Source organism: Onychomys torridus, chromosome 19, assembly GCF_903995425.1.
Source record: "Onychomys torridus chromosome 19, mOncTor1.1, whole genome shotgun sequence".
NCBI classification, from domain to species: Eukaryota; Metazoa; Chordata; class Mammalia; order Rodentia; family Cricetidae; genus Onychomys; species Onychomys torridus.
In genome coordinates, this window is record NC_050461.1 from 47,747,284 (window position 1) to 47,760,642 (window position 13,359).

Below are 13,359 nucleotides of genomic sequence, written 5' to 3' on the forward strand. Positions count from 1 at the left end.
GCTACTGGGATTCCTGTCTCTGCCCCTAATCTCCCTGTAGAATTGCTAGGCCAGATGGACACCTGGCTTGTATATGGGTCCTAGGGATTTGAACTCAAGTCCTCACATTTGCATGGCCAGTGCTTTATCCACTGAGCCATCTTCCTAGCTAGGAAGAAACTCGAAACTAGCAACCTCCAATTCTTTCTTGCTTGGTTTCTTTTTCTTGTTCTGGTTCTCCTCCTCCTCCATCTCCTCCTCCTCCTCCTCTTCCTCCACCTCCTTATTCTATTGTTTTGTTTTTGCTTTTTAAGATAGGGCCTCAAGTAGCCCAGGCTGGCCTTGAAGTTGCTAAGTGGTCAATGTTATTCTTAAAGTCCTGGTCCTAATGTCTCCAACTCCCAAGTGCTACCATGCCTGGCTATCTACCTTCCTCTCTTTCTCTCTTCCTTCCTTCCTTCCTTCCTTCCTTCCTCCCTTCCTCCCTCCCTCCCTCCCTCCCTCCCTCCCTTCCTTCCTTCCTTCCTTCCTTCCTTCCATTGGAGATCCAACCCAAAGCCTCACTCATGAGCTGTACTGCTGAGCACCCACATTATTTTCTCATAGAACAGTATAAGACTTATTTTTCTTGTAAGATCCAGGGTTTTGCTGTGTTGTACAGGTTGGCCTCACACTGTTGATTCTGAGCTTCCTGAGTGCTGGGATTATAGGTGTGGGTCATGGCACCCAGCTCTAAAGATCAATTCTTAAATGCCTTATCTCTCTACTATGATCTCAGGGGGTGTGTGCACCATTATTTCTTGGGCTGCTTCTTGCTTCCTTTTGAACTTGGAGAAAAAGACACAGTACCTTCTTGGTAGCACTTTCTATGCATTTGAAATACAAAGGAAACTTCCATCTGAGATACCTTTGCGCAGTCTCAGATAACGGACCGTTTAACCTTCCTTTTAATGCTTTGTCTTCTGGGGACACTCTACCAGGAAACTGCCAATCATTCCACGGAATTCCCAGTCACCCGGGAACAGCTGAACCACTACCGAGATGTGGCTGAAAACGCTCAAAGTGAACTTGCAGCAACTTTGGTCAAATTTGAATGCGCTCAGTCTGAGGTGAGGCGCTGCACACATGCAGTACTCAGAAGTGAAGTTTTAAAGCCTTTTATAGGGTGAAACGGGTTGCTGGGGATTAGAAACAAGATAGTAAGCAAGGAATTTTGACCTATTGACAAAGCTTAGACTTACTTTCTTGTGTGCTTAGCACCTCCAACTCCATGCTGCCTTTCAGATTTTAGTGAAGTCTGTATAACCTGGGGGCACCTGAGGACTTTGGGTTAAAGTTGCATGGGCCTTGGGGAACGTGAAGCCTCCTTCAGAGTGCCTTCCCTTAACATGTATTGCTTGTTTTCCAGAGCTCTTAGAAAGATTTCTGAATTCTATTCATGTGCGAGTTCTGGTTGGGCAAATTCCAAGATTGACTAGTGTAGTGGAATTTCGGAGCCTCTCTGGAATCATTCTGCTCCAGAGCAGTGGCTGTGAGGGGTCTAGACTGGCCTGTGATGTAATGAGCAGTGTCACTGAGGGTGCAAGGGACCAAATGAGAGATGAACTTGTAACATGTGTGTGATTCTGCATGCATGCACATTCTCAGTTCCAAAGAACCACAAGTGTGTGAAGATGGTTCCTCAGAAGAGACCGGACATTCCCGGTCAGTAGAAGGCAAACACCCTCCAGCATTTTTGATGCTTCAGAACTCACAGAAGTCCAAAAGTTTCCTTTGCATAATTTCCCTTTGTTGCCAGATTTCCCCCAAGAATCTGAATGTTATTTTTCTTTACCACCTACAATTATGGTCAAAAAGGCAAATGGGAGAAATACAGTGGTATCCTGAACATCTGGATTTACTTGAGAGACAGTTTTGGCTGTGAAATCACAGTGTGGCTTGGAGGTTCCCAGAATCATTGTAAATCAGCACTAAATGCAGCAATACTGATAGAGTAAATGGGTTCCCACTGTGAAATATTTTATTGCTTTTTGTAATATCCACCACAAATGTTTCTCGAGTAGCATGAAATCAACTTTAGATGTTGCTCAATTTTATTTTTGTCTTTGTTTTGGGTATTGAATTCAAGGTCTCTCATGCACTATACAAGTATTCTTCCACCAGGCTGTCATACTAGCCTTCAACTGATTTTCGAAAAAGATAGATTATGACTATTAGTCAGGAATTTACTCAGTCATAATTTCCAATTTGGTAATGCAGACCCAAATTCAAGAAAGAAAAAGTGAAATTAGACTAGGTCATGAATAAAAAGGTGAAAATTTAAATTACAATTTTGGTTCTTTCGGTAGGCACTTCCAATGGCACATTGTTAAATCTCTTTGCCCTGCCCTTGTTTCTTTACATTAGCTTCGAGAGCTCCGCTCCAAGATGCTCTCTAAAGAAGTTTGCTGTCAAGAGCTGAAGGCTGAAATGGAGGGCTACAAAGAAAACAGTGCCCGAAAATCGTCTCTTCTCGTCTCTTTGAGGGGCAGAGTGCAGGACCTCCAAGAGGAATCGGCAGCTCTTTCTGCTTCTAAAATCCGAGCAGAGATCTCTGCTCACACCACGATGAAGGAGAATCAGGAACTAATGAAGAAAGTCCTAGAACTGGATGAAAAATTACAGTAAGAAAGTTGGAAATGTTTCCCCATTTGCTAGTGGGCATACTAGCTTTAGATCTCAGCCTATGTCTCGAGCGAACTTTGAATGTTATACATTATTTTTCCTTGAAATTGAAAAAACAATTACAGACCTCATATCTCTTTGTAGTCTTGGAAACTTTGCTCGAGTTCAAACGTCATCAAGTATTTTAACAAACACAATGTTGTCTTATGCATGCTTAGAACTGTTGGTGAGACCCGCAAAAGCTTATAGCATATATTAGATGTGAGATTTTTCCTTAAGTACAAGTTTAACTCCGGAGTGACAGGGAAGCTCACAGGAGTATATTTAGAGGTTTGCAAAAAAAAAAAAAAAAAAAAAAAAAAGCAAGGAAGCCAGACATCCCTAAATAGGTTTTATTGGCATTTCATACAGAGAACACATGAAACTCAGGTTTTTCTCACTTCGTTTAGTCAAGAGGTCACTATTAAAACAAAATTGGGAACTGCTGGCTTCCAAAATATATTTTAAAATTCTATGTATGGCTTTATTTTATTTTTTTAAGACAAGAGTCTCTCTACGTAGTTCTGGCTATCCTGGAATTATAGACTAGGCTAGCCTCAGTCTCACAGAGATCTGCCTACCTCTACCTCTCAAGTGTTGGGATTATAGTAATATGTTTTGAGACATGGTGTTGCTATGTAGCATTGAACAGTTCTGCCTCTGCCTCCTGAGTGCTAGGATTACAGTCAGGCTGTACCATGACCAGCTTTAAATATCACTATTAATGAAGTAGTTGATACTGTTTTTATGTATTCCATCTCAAAAAACGAACCGGTGCCCCCAGCCCCTGTCCTTTTCCACCTATAAACAAACTTTTTTGTTTGTTTGTTTGCTTGGCTTTAAACCAGGCTCTCCCTGTGTAGCCCAGGCTGGTGTTGAATTCACAACCCTCCTTCCTTTTCCTCCCGAGAACTTGAATTACAGGAGTTCTTAAGTCTTTTTATGAACCGGTGTCTCCAGCTTATCTCTTTTCTCTGCTCCCCTGAAATTCCTTGGTATGATCCCCAGTGATGGTACAGGGCTGCTGGCCTCTGCAGCATCAGCTACGGCTGATCTGTGAACCAATTTCTTCCCTTGGCTTCGAGAACATTACACACAACTGGGTTATCTCTTCCTTTTCTCTTTTTCTGTTCTTTTTCTTCCTCTTGACTTCCAAATATTAGGGTGCCTTTCTCCTTACTATTCCCCCTTATTTAATCTCCTGTCTTTTAAGTATGATCTAGATGTGGGTGATACCACAGCAACTCTGTATCCAGCTTGAAACTCTTCTCCCAACACAAGACACACAAACCTGGGCATCTTCATGTGGACGCCCAGCAGACATTTCAACTTTCTGCATCTGAAACTGGGCTCCTGAGGTTCCCACCATATCTCTCTGTACTTATTTGATTTGGTGGTAATTTCATTCTTCTAGCCATCAGGTAAAACATCCCTGGTTCTCTTTTTCTTTAGTATTCTTCTCTATTTAGCAAATGCACTCACAACATCTTAAAATAAAACTAAATATTGACTGTTTTGCATTTGTTACCCCAATAACACTACCATCTCTCACCTGGACTTACTGTAGCAAGGATATACTACTTGAAGACCATACTCCTGGTACCAGTTTATTCTTTGAGTAATCTAGGGTGCTATTATAGTATAATGGAATATGTGGCTTAGCCAACAGACATTTATTGCTCATAGTTCTGGAGGCTGGCTGATTCATTTCCTGGTAAGGGTTCACTTCCTGTTTGAAGATGATTATTTTCCCATGGTAGAGAGAGACAGAAAGAGAAGATAGCCTCTTTCTCATTTTCTCCCAAAATATAATAATCTTATTCATAGGGATTCACATGCATGACCTAATAATTACCTCCTGGAAGCCTCAAGTATACATACCCTCTCAATGGAGGATGAGTAATTCAACATATGGGGGACATAGAAATAACCAGTTCAAACATGTTTTTCTTTCTTCTGTCAATGTGCAACCCCAGCCAGAATGATCTTGTTAAAGTGCACATTAGATCATGTCAGTCCTCAGCTAGGACTCCTGCAGTGACTTCTCTTCTTACTTAGGGTAAAGACCTAGTGTTTTGACAACCAAAAAAGCTCAGACTAACCTCCTCATGTCACCCTCTTCTCCCTTATTACTTCTGTTCCAGACCATTGGCTTCTTTGCTGTTCCTTGAACTGACAGACAAGGTCCTTCCTCAGGCCCTTTGCAATGGCTCATCCCTTTGTCCTCAAGGTTCTTCTGCAGATAGCGAAGTTATGTCTGATCTAGACACTCACTTAGAAGGACCTGTGCATTAAGTCCTTCCAAGAGTGCTATGTCTAAAAACTTCTTACTCCCTTTTCTGTTAGATCGTTTCCCTCCAGTCTTTATATGACAATTGCATGGATTAATATTTTGATAAGCTTCATGGAGCAAGGATTTTTACCTATCTTGCTCACTTCTGTGTGGGAGCCAACAGAGGCTCCCTAGTAAGGTCTTACTCAAAGTCAGAAAGTCTGACCTTGCCTTACTCAGCAGGACTATATAATGGGATGATTTGGCCAAGGCGTGGCTACCAGGTTTTTGAAGGGTCTACACTTTATACCTCAACCTTGGAAGGGGGAGGTCTTTTGCCCCTCCCCTTGGTGATATTTAAAAGGCCCATCATGAATAAAGTCTGGGTGACTGGGTATGGACCCAGGGCCCTCCTGAAGCTATCCTGTGTCTCTGCCTTTTCTCTCTATCTATGCCTATATTTTTATATAATACTTCTTCATACCTCTCTCCTGCCACCAAGAACCCTTCGACAGGTCAGAGCTGGACCCTGACACTTCTGTATCTTTTGCATCCTTGAAAGGATCCAGTGCATAGTTATGTTCATTAATTATCTACTGCATAAATGTGTATTCAAATGTCATATACTTATTGTAAAAACATCCTTTCAATACAGAAAATCTCAAGAAGAAATTAAAATTACTCAAAAACTTTGTTTATGGAAAATCTTATTAACATTTTTGAATAGACTTTCAGATGAGTTTGCTGAACTGCACTATGTAAGATAGTACTTTTACTGACTACGACATTGTTGATGTTTTTAAAAGTCGTTTAGTTTATCATCTTAATGTCATTTTATATTCCACTTCTAAAATAGCTTAATTGGGAGCTGGAGAGATAGCTCAGTAGCTAAGAACACTTCCAACTCTTTCAGGGGAGCAGGTTTGGTTCCCAGCACCCACACGGCAGCTCACAATTGTCTGTTTACAACTCCAGTTTCAGAGGATCCAGTACCCTTTTCTGGTCTTGATGGGTACCAGGCACACATGTAATGGACATACATATAACTAGCTAAATACTCATGCCCATAAAATATAAATAAATAAATCTTAAAAAGCTTAACTTACTTAAAACTAGTTCCTTAACTCTTTCCTTTAAATACTTAGATTAGTCTCATTAAAATGTTTACTATAAAACAATCTGAACAGGACATCTGCAGACACTCGTATTTTTACAGTTATGTGGATATTTCCTTAGAGTAGATTCTTGGGACTTTATTTGGTTAGTTAAGAAGCAGATCGTTATGGACATAGTTTAGGGACCTTTGCAATAGAGCTGTGATGTTGAAATCTTGTGGCTAATGTGTGGGGTCACCTAGACAGATCTATCAGAGCCATGGTAGGCATTGTGCTTTTTTTTGTGCATGCAGAAACTACAGATAGATCAGCACTAGTCATTTATTAATGCACTTTCCTAAATGGAAATATGATATGCTTTTGAGTACGTGCAATTACATGCTTTGTTAATCTTTGAATAGAGTCAAAAATTTAGCAGTAAACACTTAACGTGGGCAAAAGAAAGCAATAATCATGATTATTGTCTAGAATACTGAAAAAATGATACTAAATTACTGAGATGATTCTAATTTGCCTTAAAAGTATGCCTGTTTTTTGATGATATCTCTCTGAACATTGAAAGCATTGGAAATGCACTGTGTTATTTCAATAGACCTATTGGAGACCAAATACCTGACATTTCATTGACTTGTCAATTTCCATACATTGTCAATATGCTAAAGATTCTCTGAGTGCCTGCTCATATTACTCTTTGCTGATGCTTGAATATTTTCCTCTCCACAGGTGGAGTATCCCCCCCTGCTTTTGATATTATCTTTGTATGTATGTATGTATGTATGTATGTATGTATGTATGTATGTATATATGTATATGTGTCTACCAGTTATTCTTGGCTATGAACTAGGACCTTATAGATCACATAATATCTAAAAAGAAAATGAAACTTGGCCTTCTAGCATCCATACAGTGCCACTCTCCTCCTCTTTGAGGCCCCAGTAGAGGTCTCGGGGCTTGTGGATTGTGACCACAGCCATGGTGGAGGGTCTGTGTGTGAACTAAGTGCTTGCCTTCGTGTCTGCAGATCAGTTAAAAGCAGGGGGCAAAGACTCTTCCCCTCTGGAACTATGGAGATTTTTATCTTCTGTAGACTGTAGGTGCACTGAAGTTGCTTTGGCATTTCTCATTTCCTGCCAGGACTTAGCTGTCCATCATTTGTACTGGGACATTACGACGTATTGGGAGTGGTAGTTATTCCCCATGGAGAGCTTTAGTTCCGACTTGGTTTGATGAATGTTACCTGCTATTGTGCTAACCCTTGATCCATTTGTTATTTTACTGATAGAAACTGTTCAAAGGAAAATGAGGAGGCTAAGAAACAAGGCTCAGAGAATCTCCAGAGACATGAGGAATTTCGGACTCGACTTCGTGACTGCTTGAGCCTAGACAAGAAACACGAGGAAGCAAATGATGAAGATTTCATTTTAAAGGTATTTGCACGCAGGTTTAAGGCACTACACACCCATGGGTCATCCTGACATGTGGCAGGAAAGGGCAGTGTGGTGGATGAGTCTAGGGTTGGCAGAAGACTGGACAGTAGCCCAAAGGGAGCATTAATTAATGGTGTAGACCAGGATAGACCACATCACCTCTATGAGCTTCAATTCTAGGTTCTTCACTAGCATTGTTTGAGATTAATTAGTGTCTCAAAGGGATTAATTGTGTTGTCTAAAATGCATTTAGGTATTCAAATGTAATTAATTATCGAAATGATATGTCTGTGAAGGAACTTTTTTCTTTTAGTTACAAACACACACCAACAAAATCAGACATACAAAACATTAATGTTTTAATTTTCATTGATATTTATAAATGAACACATGTGGCATTAGACTTCATTATGCATTTTCAAATAAAATATTTTTTGTGGATTCTCCTCCTCCCTTTTGTTTTCCCCCATGTTCCCATCCCATCTTGTATCCTTCAAAGATGGGAACAGGACTAGAGGACCCATGTGACCCCAAGTGGAAAGATGTGGGCTATAGCTTGTACTATTGTTACTGACTCAGCTACAGCCCTCTTTGTAGTGTACTTAATAGAATATTTCCTGTAGCCTAAATTTCTCAGGTCCTGCCCAGCCCCCCATGGTCCAGACAAATCTCTCTCACCCACAGTCCACAGTCTCTTATCCATGGTCCCACAGCTGGTCAGTCCCATATAACACACAGAGGCTTATATTATTTACAAATTGTATGGCCTATGGCTAAGAATTCTTGCTGGCTGTCTCCTATAACTTAACCCATTTCTATTGATCTATAAGTTGCCACATAGCCATGGCTTACTGGTCTGCTGGCATGTTGTTCCTTGGGCAGCAGGCTGGCGTCTCTCTCCAGACTCCATCTCTCCTTCCTTTTTCTCTCCTTGGATTTTCCACCTGCCTCTAAGCTGCCTTGTCATAGGCCAAAGCAGCTTATTTATTAACAAATCATAGCAACACATATTCACAGATCACAGAAAGACATCCCATAGCAATTGCCCCCAACTGTGCCAAAAAAGTGTCATTTTGGGCATATGTAGTGGGTAAAAAGCTAGACTTAGTCCTAAAGTATTATTACCTTTTACATTAGAACTAATAAAATCTTATCCTTTGGCAGATTGCTATTAAAGGTGGAAATTGATCATTCTGATGTAATACTTGGCTTGGTGCATAATGATTCATACAGGTGTCTGCTCATTCATAAACATTTTGTGTCCTTGTATCCTGACAGATACTCATACAGCCATTCTTAAAAATCTCCTCTCAGCTGTCCACTAGTCAGCCCTACAGTGTCCCCTGCAAGCTGATTCATTTTGCTTTAGCAACAGTCCACTGCATAGAGTGAGGGCTAGAGTGCCAGGGACCCTGTGTGTAGCTGGTTATCTCCTGGTGCTGCCTGGCCCACTGTCAGGACAAATCTCTCTCACCTGCCAGTCCTGCAGCCAAGTAAACACACAGAGATGCTTATGTTATTTAAACTGTTTGGCCTGATGGCTCAGGCTTCTTTCTTTCTTTGTTTGTTTGTTTGTTTGTTTCTTTGTTTGTTTGTTTGTTTGTTTGTTTCTTTCTTTCTTTCTTTCTTTTGGTTTTTCGAGACAGGGTTTCTCTGTGTAGCTTTGCGCCTTTCCTGGAACTCACTTGGTAGACCAGGCTGGCCTCGAACTCACAGAGATCTGCTTGGCTCTGCCTCCCAAGTGCTGGGGTTAAAGGTGTGCACCACCACCACCCGGCTTAGTTCTTATATCTTAAATTAACCTCTTTCTTTCTTTCTTTCTTTCTTTCTTTCTTTCTTTCTTTCTTTCTTTCTTTCTTCCTTCCTTCCTTCCTTCCTTCCTTCCTTCCTTCCTTCCTTCCTTCCTTCCTTCCTTCCTAAAAAGATTTATTTATTATGTATACAGAAGAGGGCACCAGATCTCATAACAGATGGTTGTGAGCCACCATGTGGGTGCTGGGGATTGAACTCAGGACCTTTGGAAGAGCAGTCAGTGCTCTTAACCTCTGAGCCATCTCTCCAGCCCCCAAATTAACCCATTTCTATTAATCTATACCTTGCCATGTAGCTTGTGGATTACAGGTACTTTACATCCTGTTCTTCATGGCAGCAACTGTCAGTGTCTTCTTGCCTCAGCCTTCCACCTCCCAGCATTCTCCTCCTCCTTGTCCCACCTTACACTATCCTTCCTGCCTGGCTACTGGCCAACCAGCATTTTATTTATCAATCAATCATAGCAACATATATTTACAGCATACAGGTCATCCCACAGCACTCATGGGTGATGAATGTTCCTACTCCTCCTAGTGAATACAGGACTAGGTGCTGGCTTGCACAAGTCCACCTTTTGGTTTGGTTTGGGGTACTTGTACATTTTTTAAGTCAAGTGTCAGGCGGAGCAAAAGGGAACTTAAAAACTTCTTTGGGAATCCCTTCCCTCCACTGGTGACAACCTAAGCGTATTTCAGGAGGATCTCTGTTAATCATGCCCCTTTATTTTCTGTATTCCCAATGCTTTGCGACTTGGCCCTTACCTACCAGGAGAGGCCATCCCTCCCAAACTCAGCCGGCTGGTGCAAATGGTAGGTGATTCCCTTAGATGGCCACTTTAACATGCAAACAAAAGCAGAGGCCATTCCTCAGCTGCCTCCTGGATCTTACACTCTCAGCCACAGTCCTGCTGCTCTGCTCATCTCAGAACTAGATATCAGATGGCTCTGAGCAACCTTGTGCCCCACCCCTCAGTCCTGCAAGTATTCATTCTAGCCTGTCCTTAGCCTGGATTACTCTATTTTCTTCCCACAGAAGCCATAAGGAAGCCACTTGTCTGTATTTCCTTGTTCCTCTTCCTTCTCAGTGGCCCCAGGGATTCTCCAAGTACTGACCCTTGTAACAAAGACATGTATAATGAGTAATCTTTTCCTTTTTAAGACATTTTATTTTTTTGGTTTGTGTGTGTGTGTGTGTGTGTGTGTGTGTGTGTGTGTGTGTATACACATGTGAGTACAGGTGTTCCTGGAGGCCAGAGGTGTTGGATCCCTTAGAGATGGAGCCACAGGTGGTTGTGAACTGCCTGACATGGGTTCTAGGAACTGAATTTGGGTCTTCTGTAAGAGCAGTCCACACTCTTAACCACTGAGCCATCTCTCTCCAGCCCTGAATGATCCTTTCAATAACTATTTTCTTGTAGGCCTTACCAAACCTATGTTTTAAAACAGAGTACCCAAGCTGGATGGAGCAGGTACTCCTCTTTAAAGATCTCACTGCCAGACAGGAAATCTTGTCTAAGCATCCCCATGAGAAGTAGAAGAAAGTCCACACTATCACAGCAATTCCTTTACTTTCACATGCCTGTATAAACACATGGTTAAAAAAAAGAGGGGGGGAGGCATTCTTTAAAAATCAGATCTTGGTTTTAATTATGTATGTGTATGTGTACATCTGTGTGGGAGTATGGGCACATGCCATTTGAGACCAGAATAAGACATCAGATGCAAGTGTGAGCTCCTAGTCCTATGCTAACTAGGAGGAGTAGGAACATCCATCACCCATGAGGGTCCCTGGCACTCTAGTCACTTTATGCAGGTGACTGTTGCTAAATCAAAGTGAATCAGCTTGCAGAGGATGCTGTAGGGCTGACCAGTGGACAGTAGGGAGGAGACTTTTAAGAATGGCTGTATGGGTATCTGTCAGGAAGCAACTGGAGTTGTAGGTAGCTGTGAACTGCTTGATTTGGGTTCTGGGAACTGAACTTGGGTCCTCTGGAAAATCAGTATATATTTTTAACTACTCATTCATTTTTCCAATATCTCCCACATTTAGACATGGTCTTACTATGTCACCCTGGTTGGCCTGGAGCTCTCTGTGTAAACCAGATGGCCTTGAACTAGAAGGGATCTACCTATCTCTGCCTCCTGTGTTCTGGGAGTTAAGATGTGTCACTACACCTAGCCAGGAAGCATTCTTCATAATTTATTTGATATTCACGCATCCATTTTACTAATGTTTAATGAATGTATATTGTATGCTGGGCACTGTTCTGGGGATGTAGCAGTGAATGACACGCAGCTTTCATTGCTATGAGGTTGAGATGGTGCCATGGTGAATAATTGTAATGCCATCCTATCTGGTGAAAGGTTCTGTGAAGAAAACCACCTTGTGATGCAGGGTTAGGGAATTAAGGATGCCAGCAGTGTGGGAAGCTGGCTTAGGCAGACTGGGGCACTACCCCAGAGGTGGGGGCTTAGATGGATGCTGAGAAGTGAGCACGGGAATGTGAGGTAGTGTGCAAGAGTGATGGACAGCAGTGAGTTGTGAAATGGTCCCAAGGGCAGGACCTGAGAAATGGGCCACTTCCATGGGTGGGCAACACGCAAACGCTGATGATGCTATCTGGGGTCTCAAGTCCTGTTACGGGCACTGTTAATGGCCCTAGAGAGTGAGCTTATCTACATGGCTAGTGAGTCTTACAAATGCTTTCAGTGAACATTTTTCAATACACAGCATGAAAAGCAAAAAGCCCCCTGAATGCTAACCCCCATGACAATCATTTTTAGCACACTCCATAGGATGCTTACAATTATTTGGAAAGATATTTGTAAACACAACTACTCTGTTTTCTCTGCAATGCCTCCCATGCCAGCACCTTGCACACAGTAGGTGCAAGTGGATGTGGGCTGAGGGCAGCTCTCTCGGTCAGTGACCTTTGCTGTCATTTTAGCCTATCATCTCTGCCTCCAGCACACTTCATCTGGCACTCGCCAACGCTCACTCACCTCGCCTCATCCTTGCCTTGTGGCCTCCTTTGAATAATTTTAATTTGATCACTGGGTCTGCAAATAGTGGCGTTTAGAGGCTGCCTTTGAAAATGTGACTGTTTGGATCTGTCTTTTTTATTGTTCTGTAAGATCACAACCTCATTAGGCTATAGATTGTGAGTTGCTTGGAGAAAGTGGATGGAATTGTCTGTTTTTGTTTTTTGTTCTTTTTAGCACAGCTGTAATTTCTTTCTTTTCAGCTTAGAGAGCTGTGCAAGGAAAACACATTCCTGAAAGGACAAATCAGTACTCTTGAAGAGACTATAAATGTCCATGAGATGGAGGCAAAAGCTAACAGAGAAACGATCATGAGGCTGGCGGCGGAAGTCAGCAGGGAGCAGAAAAGAGCTGCCTCCTGGGCCCTGGAGAAAGACAAGCTGAATCAGGTACAGTGGGCTGAAGGTGCCTCTGTGCCATGCTCACAGAGCAGAAATGCAGGAGCAGATGTCCGGAGTGCCCTGAAATTATGGGCTACTGTTTCAAAGGGCTGCTCTCAGCAGGAGGGGTAGGGCATTGTGGGGCTAAGTGATCCAAGTAGCACATTTGATATTTGAGATATACTTTTTATACATACTAGTTCTATATTTCTAATTGCAAAAAGGAAGTACAAAATGCTCTAAAGGATTTGTAGACAGGAGGGCCAACTTTGATTAGATAATAAGGATGTTTTTCATATTCAAGTCTTAGACTTTGAACTAATAGGTAATGAGTTTAAAAGATGCAAAATTCTAGTTGTACAAAAGATATTAAATGTCAACTCCTCCCTCTCTTCCCTTTTCTTAGGCACCCACTTCTCCTCCAGGGAAACTTCTTATAATTCATTTTTTATTTAATTAATTGTGTATAGCTGTCTTTCTTTATATCTCTCCACCTTATTTTTTGAAACAGGGTTTCCCCACCGAACTAGGAGCTCACCAACTGGCCATACTGGGTGGCCAGAAGGCTCTCAAAATCCTGACTTCACCTTTGGGATTATAGTGGTGTGCTCTCTTTCTCTCTCCCTTCTT

At 41.9% G+C, this 13,359-nt stretch overlaps 1 protein-coding gene across 1 annotated transcript in view; it reads left to right on the top strand.

Annotated features, from left to right (window-relative positions):
* The window catches only part of Ccdc170 (coiled-coil domain containing 170), a 78,429-nt gene that overhangs the window by 24,165 nt on the left and 40,905 nt on the right, over positions 1-13,359 (top strand). Inside the window, exons 2-5 of the mRNA XM_036168699.1 lie at positions 960-1,088; positions 2,386-2,642; positions 7,352-7,496; positions 12,553-12,738. Coding sequence (XP_036024592.1) covers positions 960-1,088; positions 2,386-2,642; positions 7,352-7,496; positions 12,553-12,738 — 717 coding nt within the window. The remainder of the gene's footprint in view (positions 1-959; positions 1,089-2,385; positions 2,643-7,351; positions 7,497-12,552; positions 12,739-13,359) is intronic.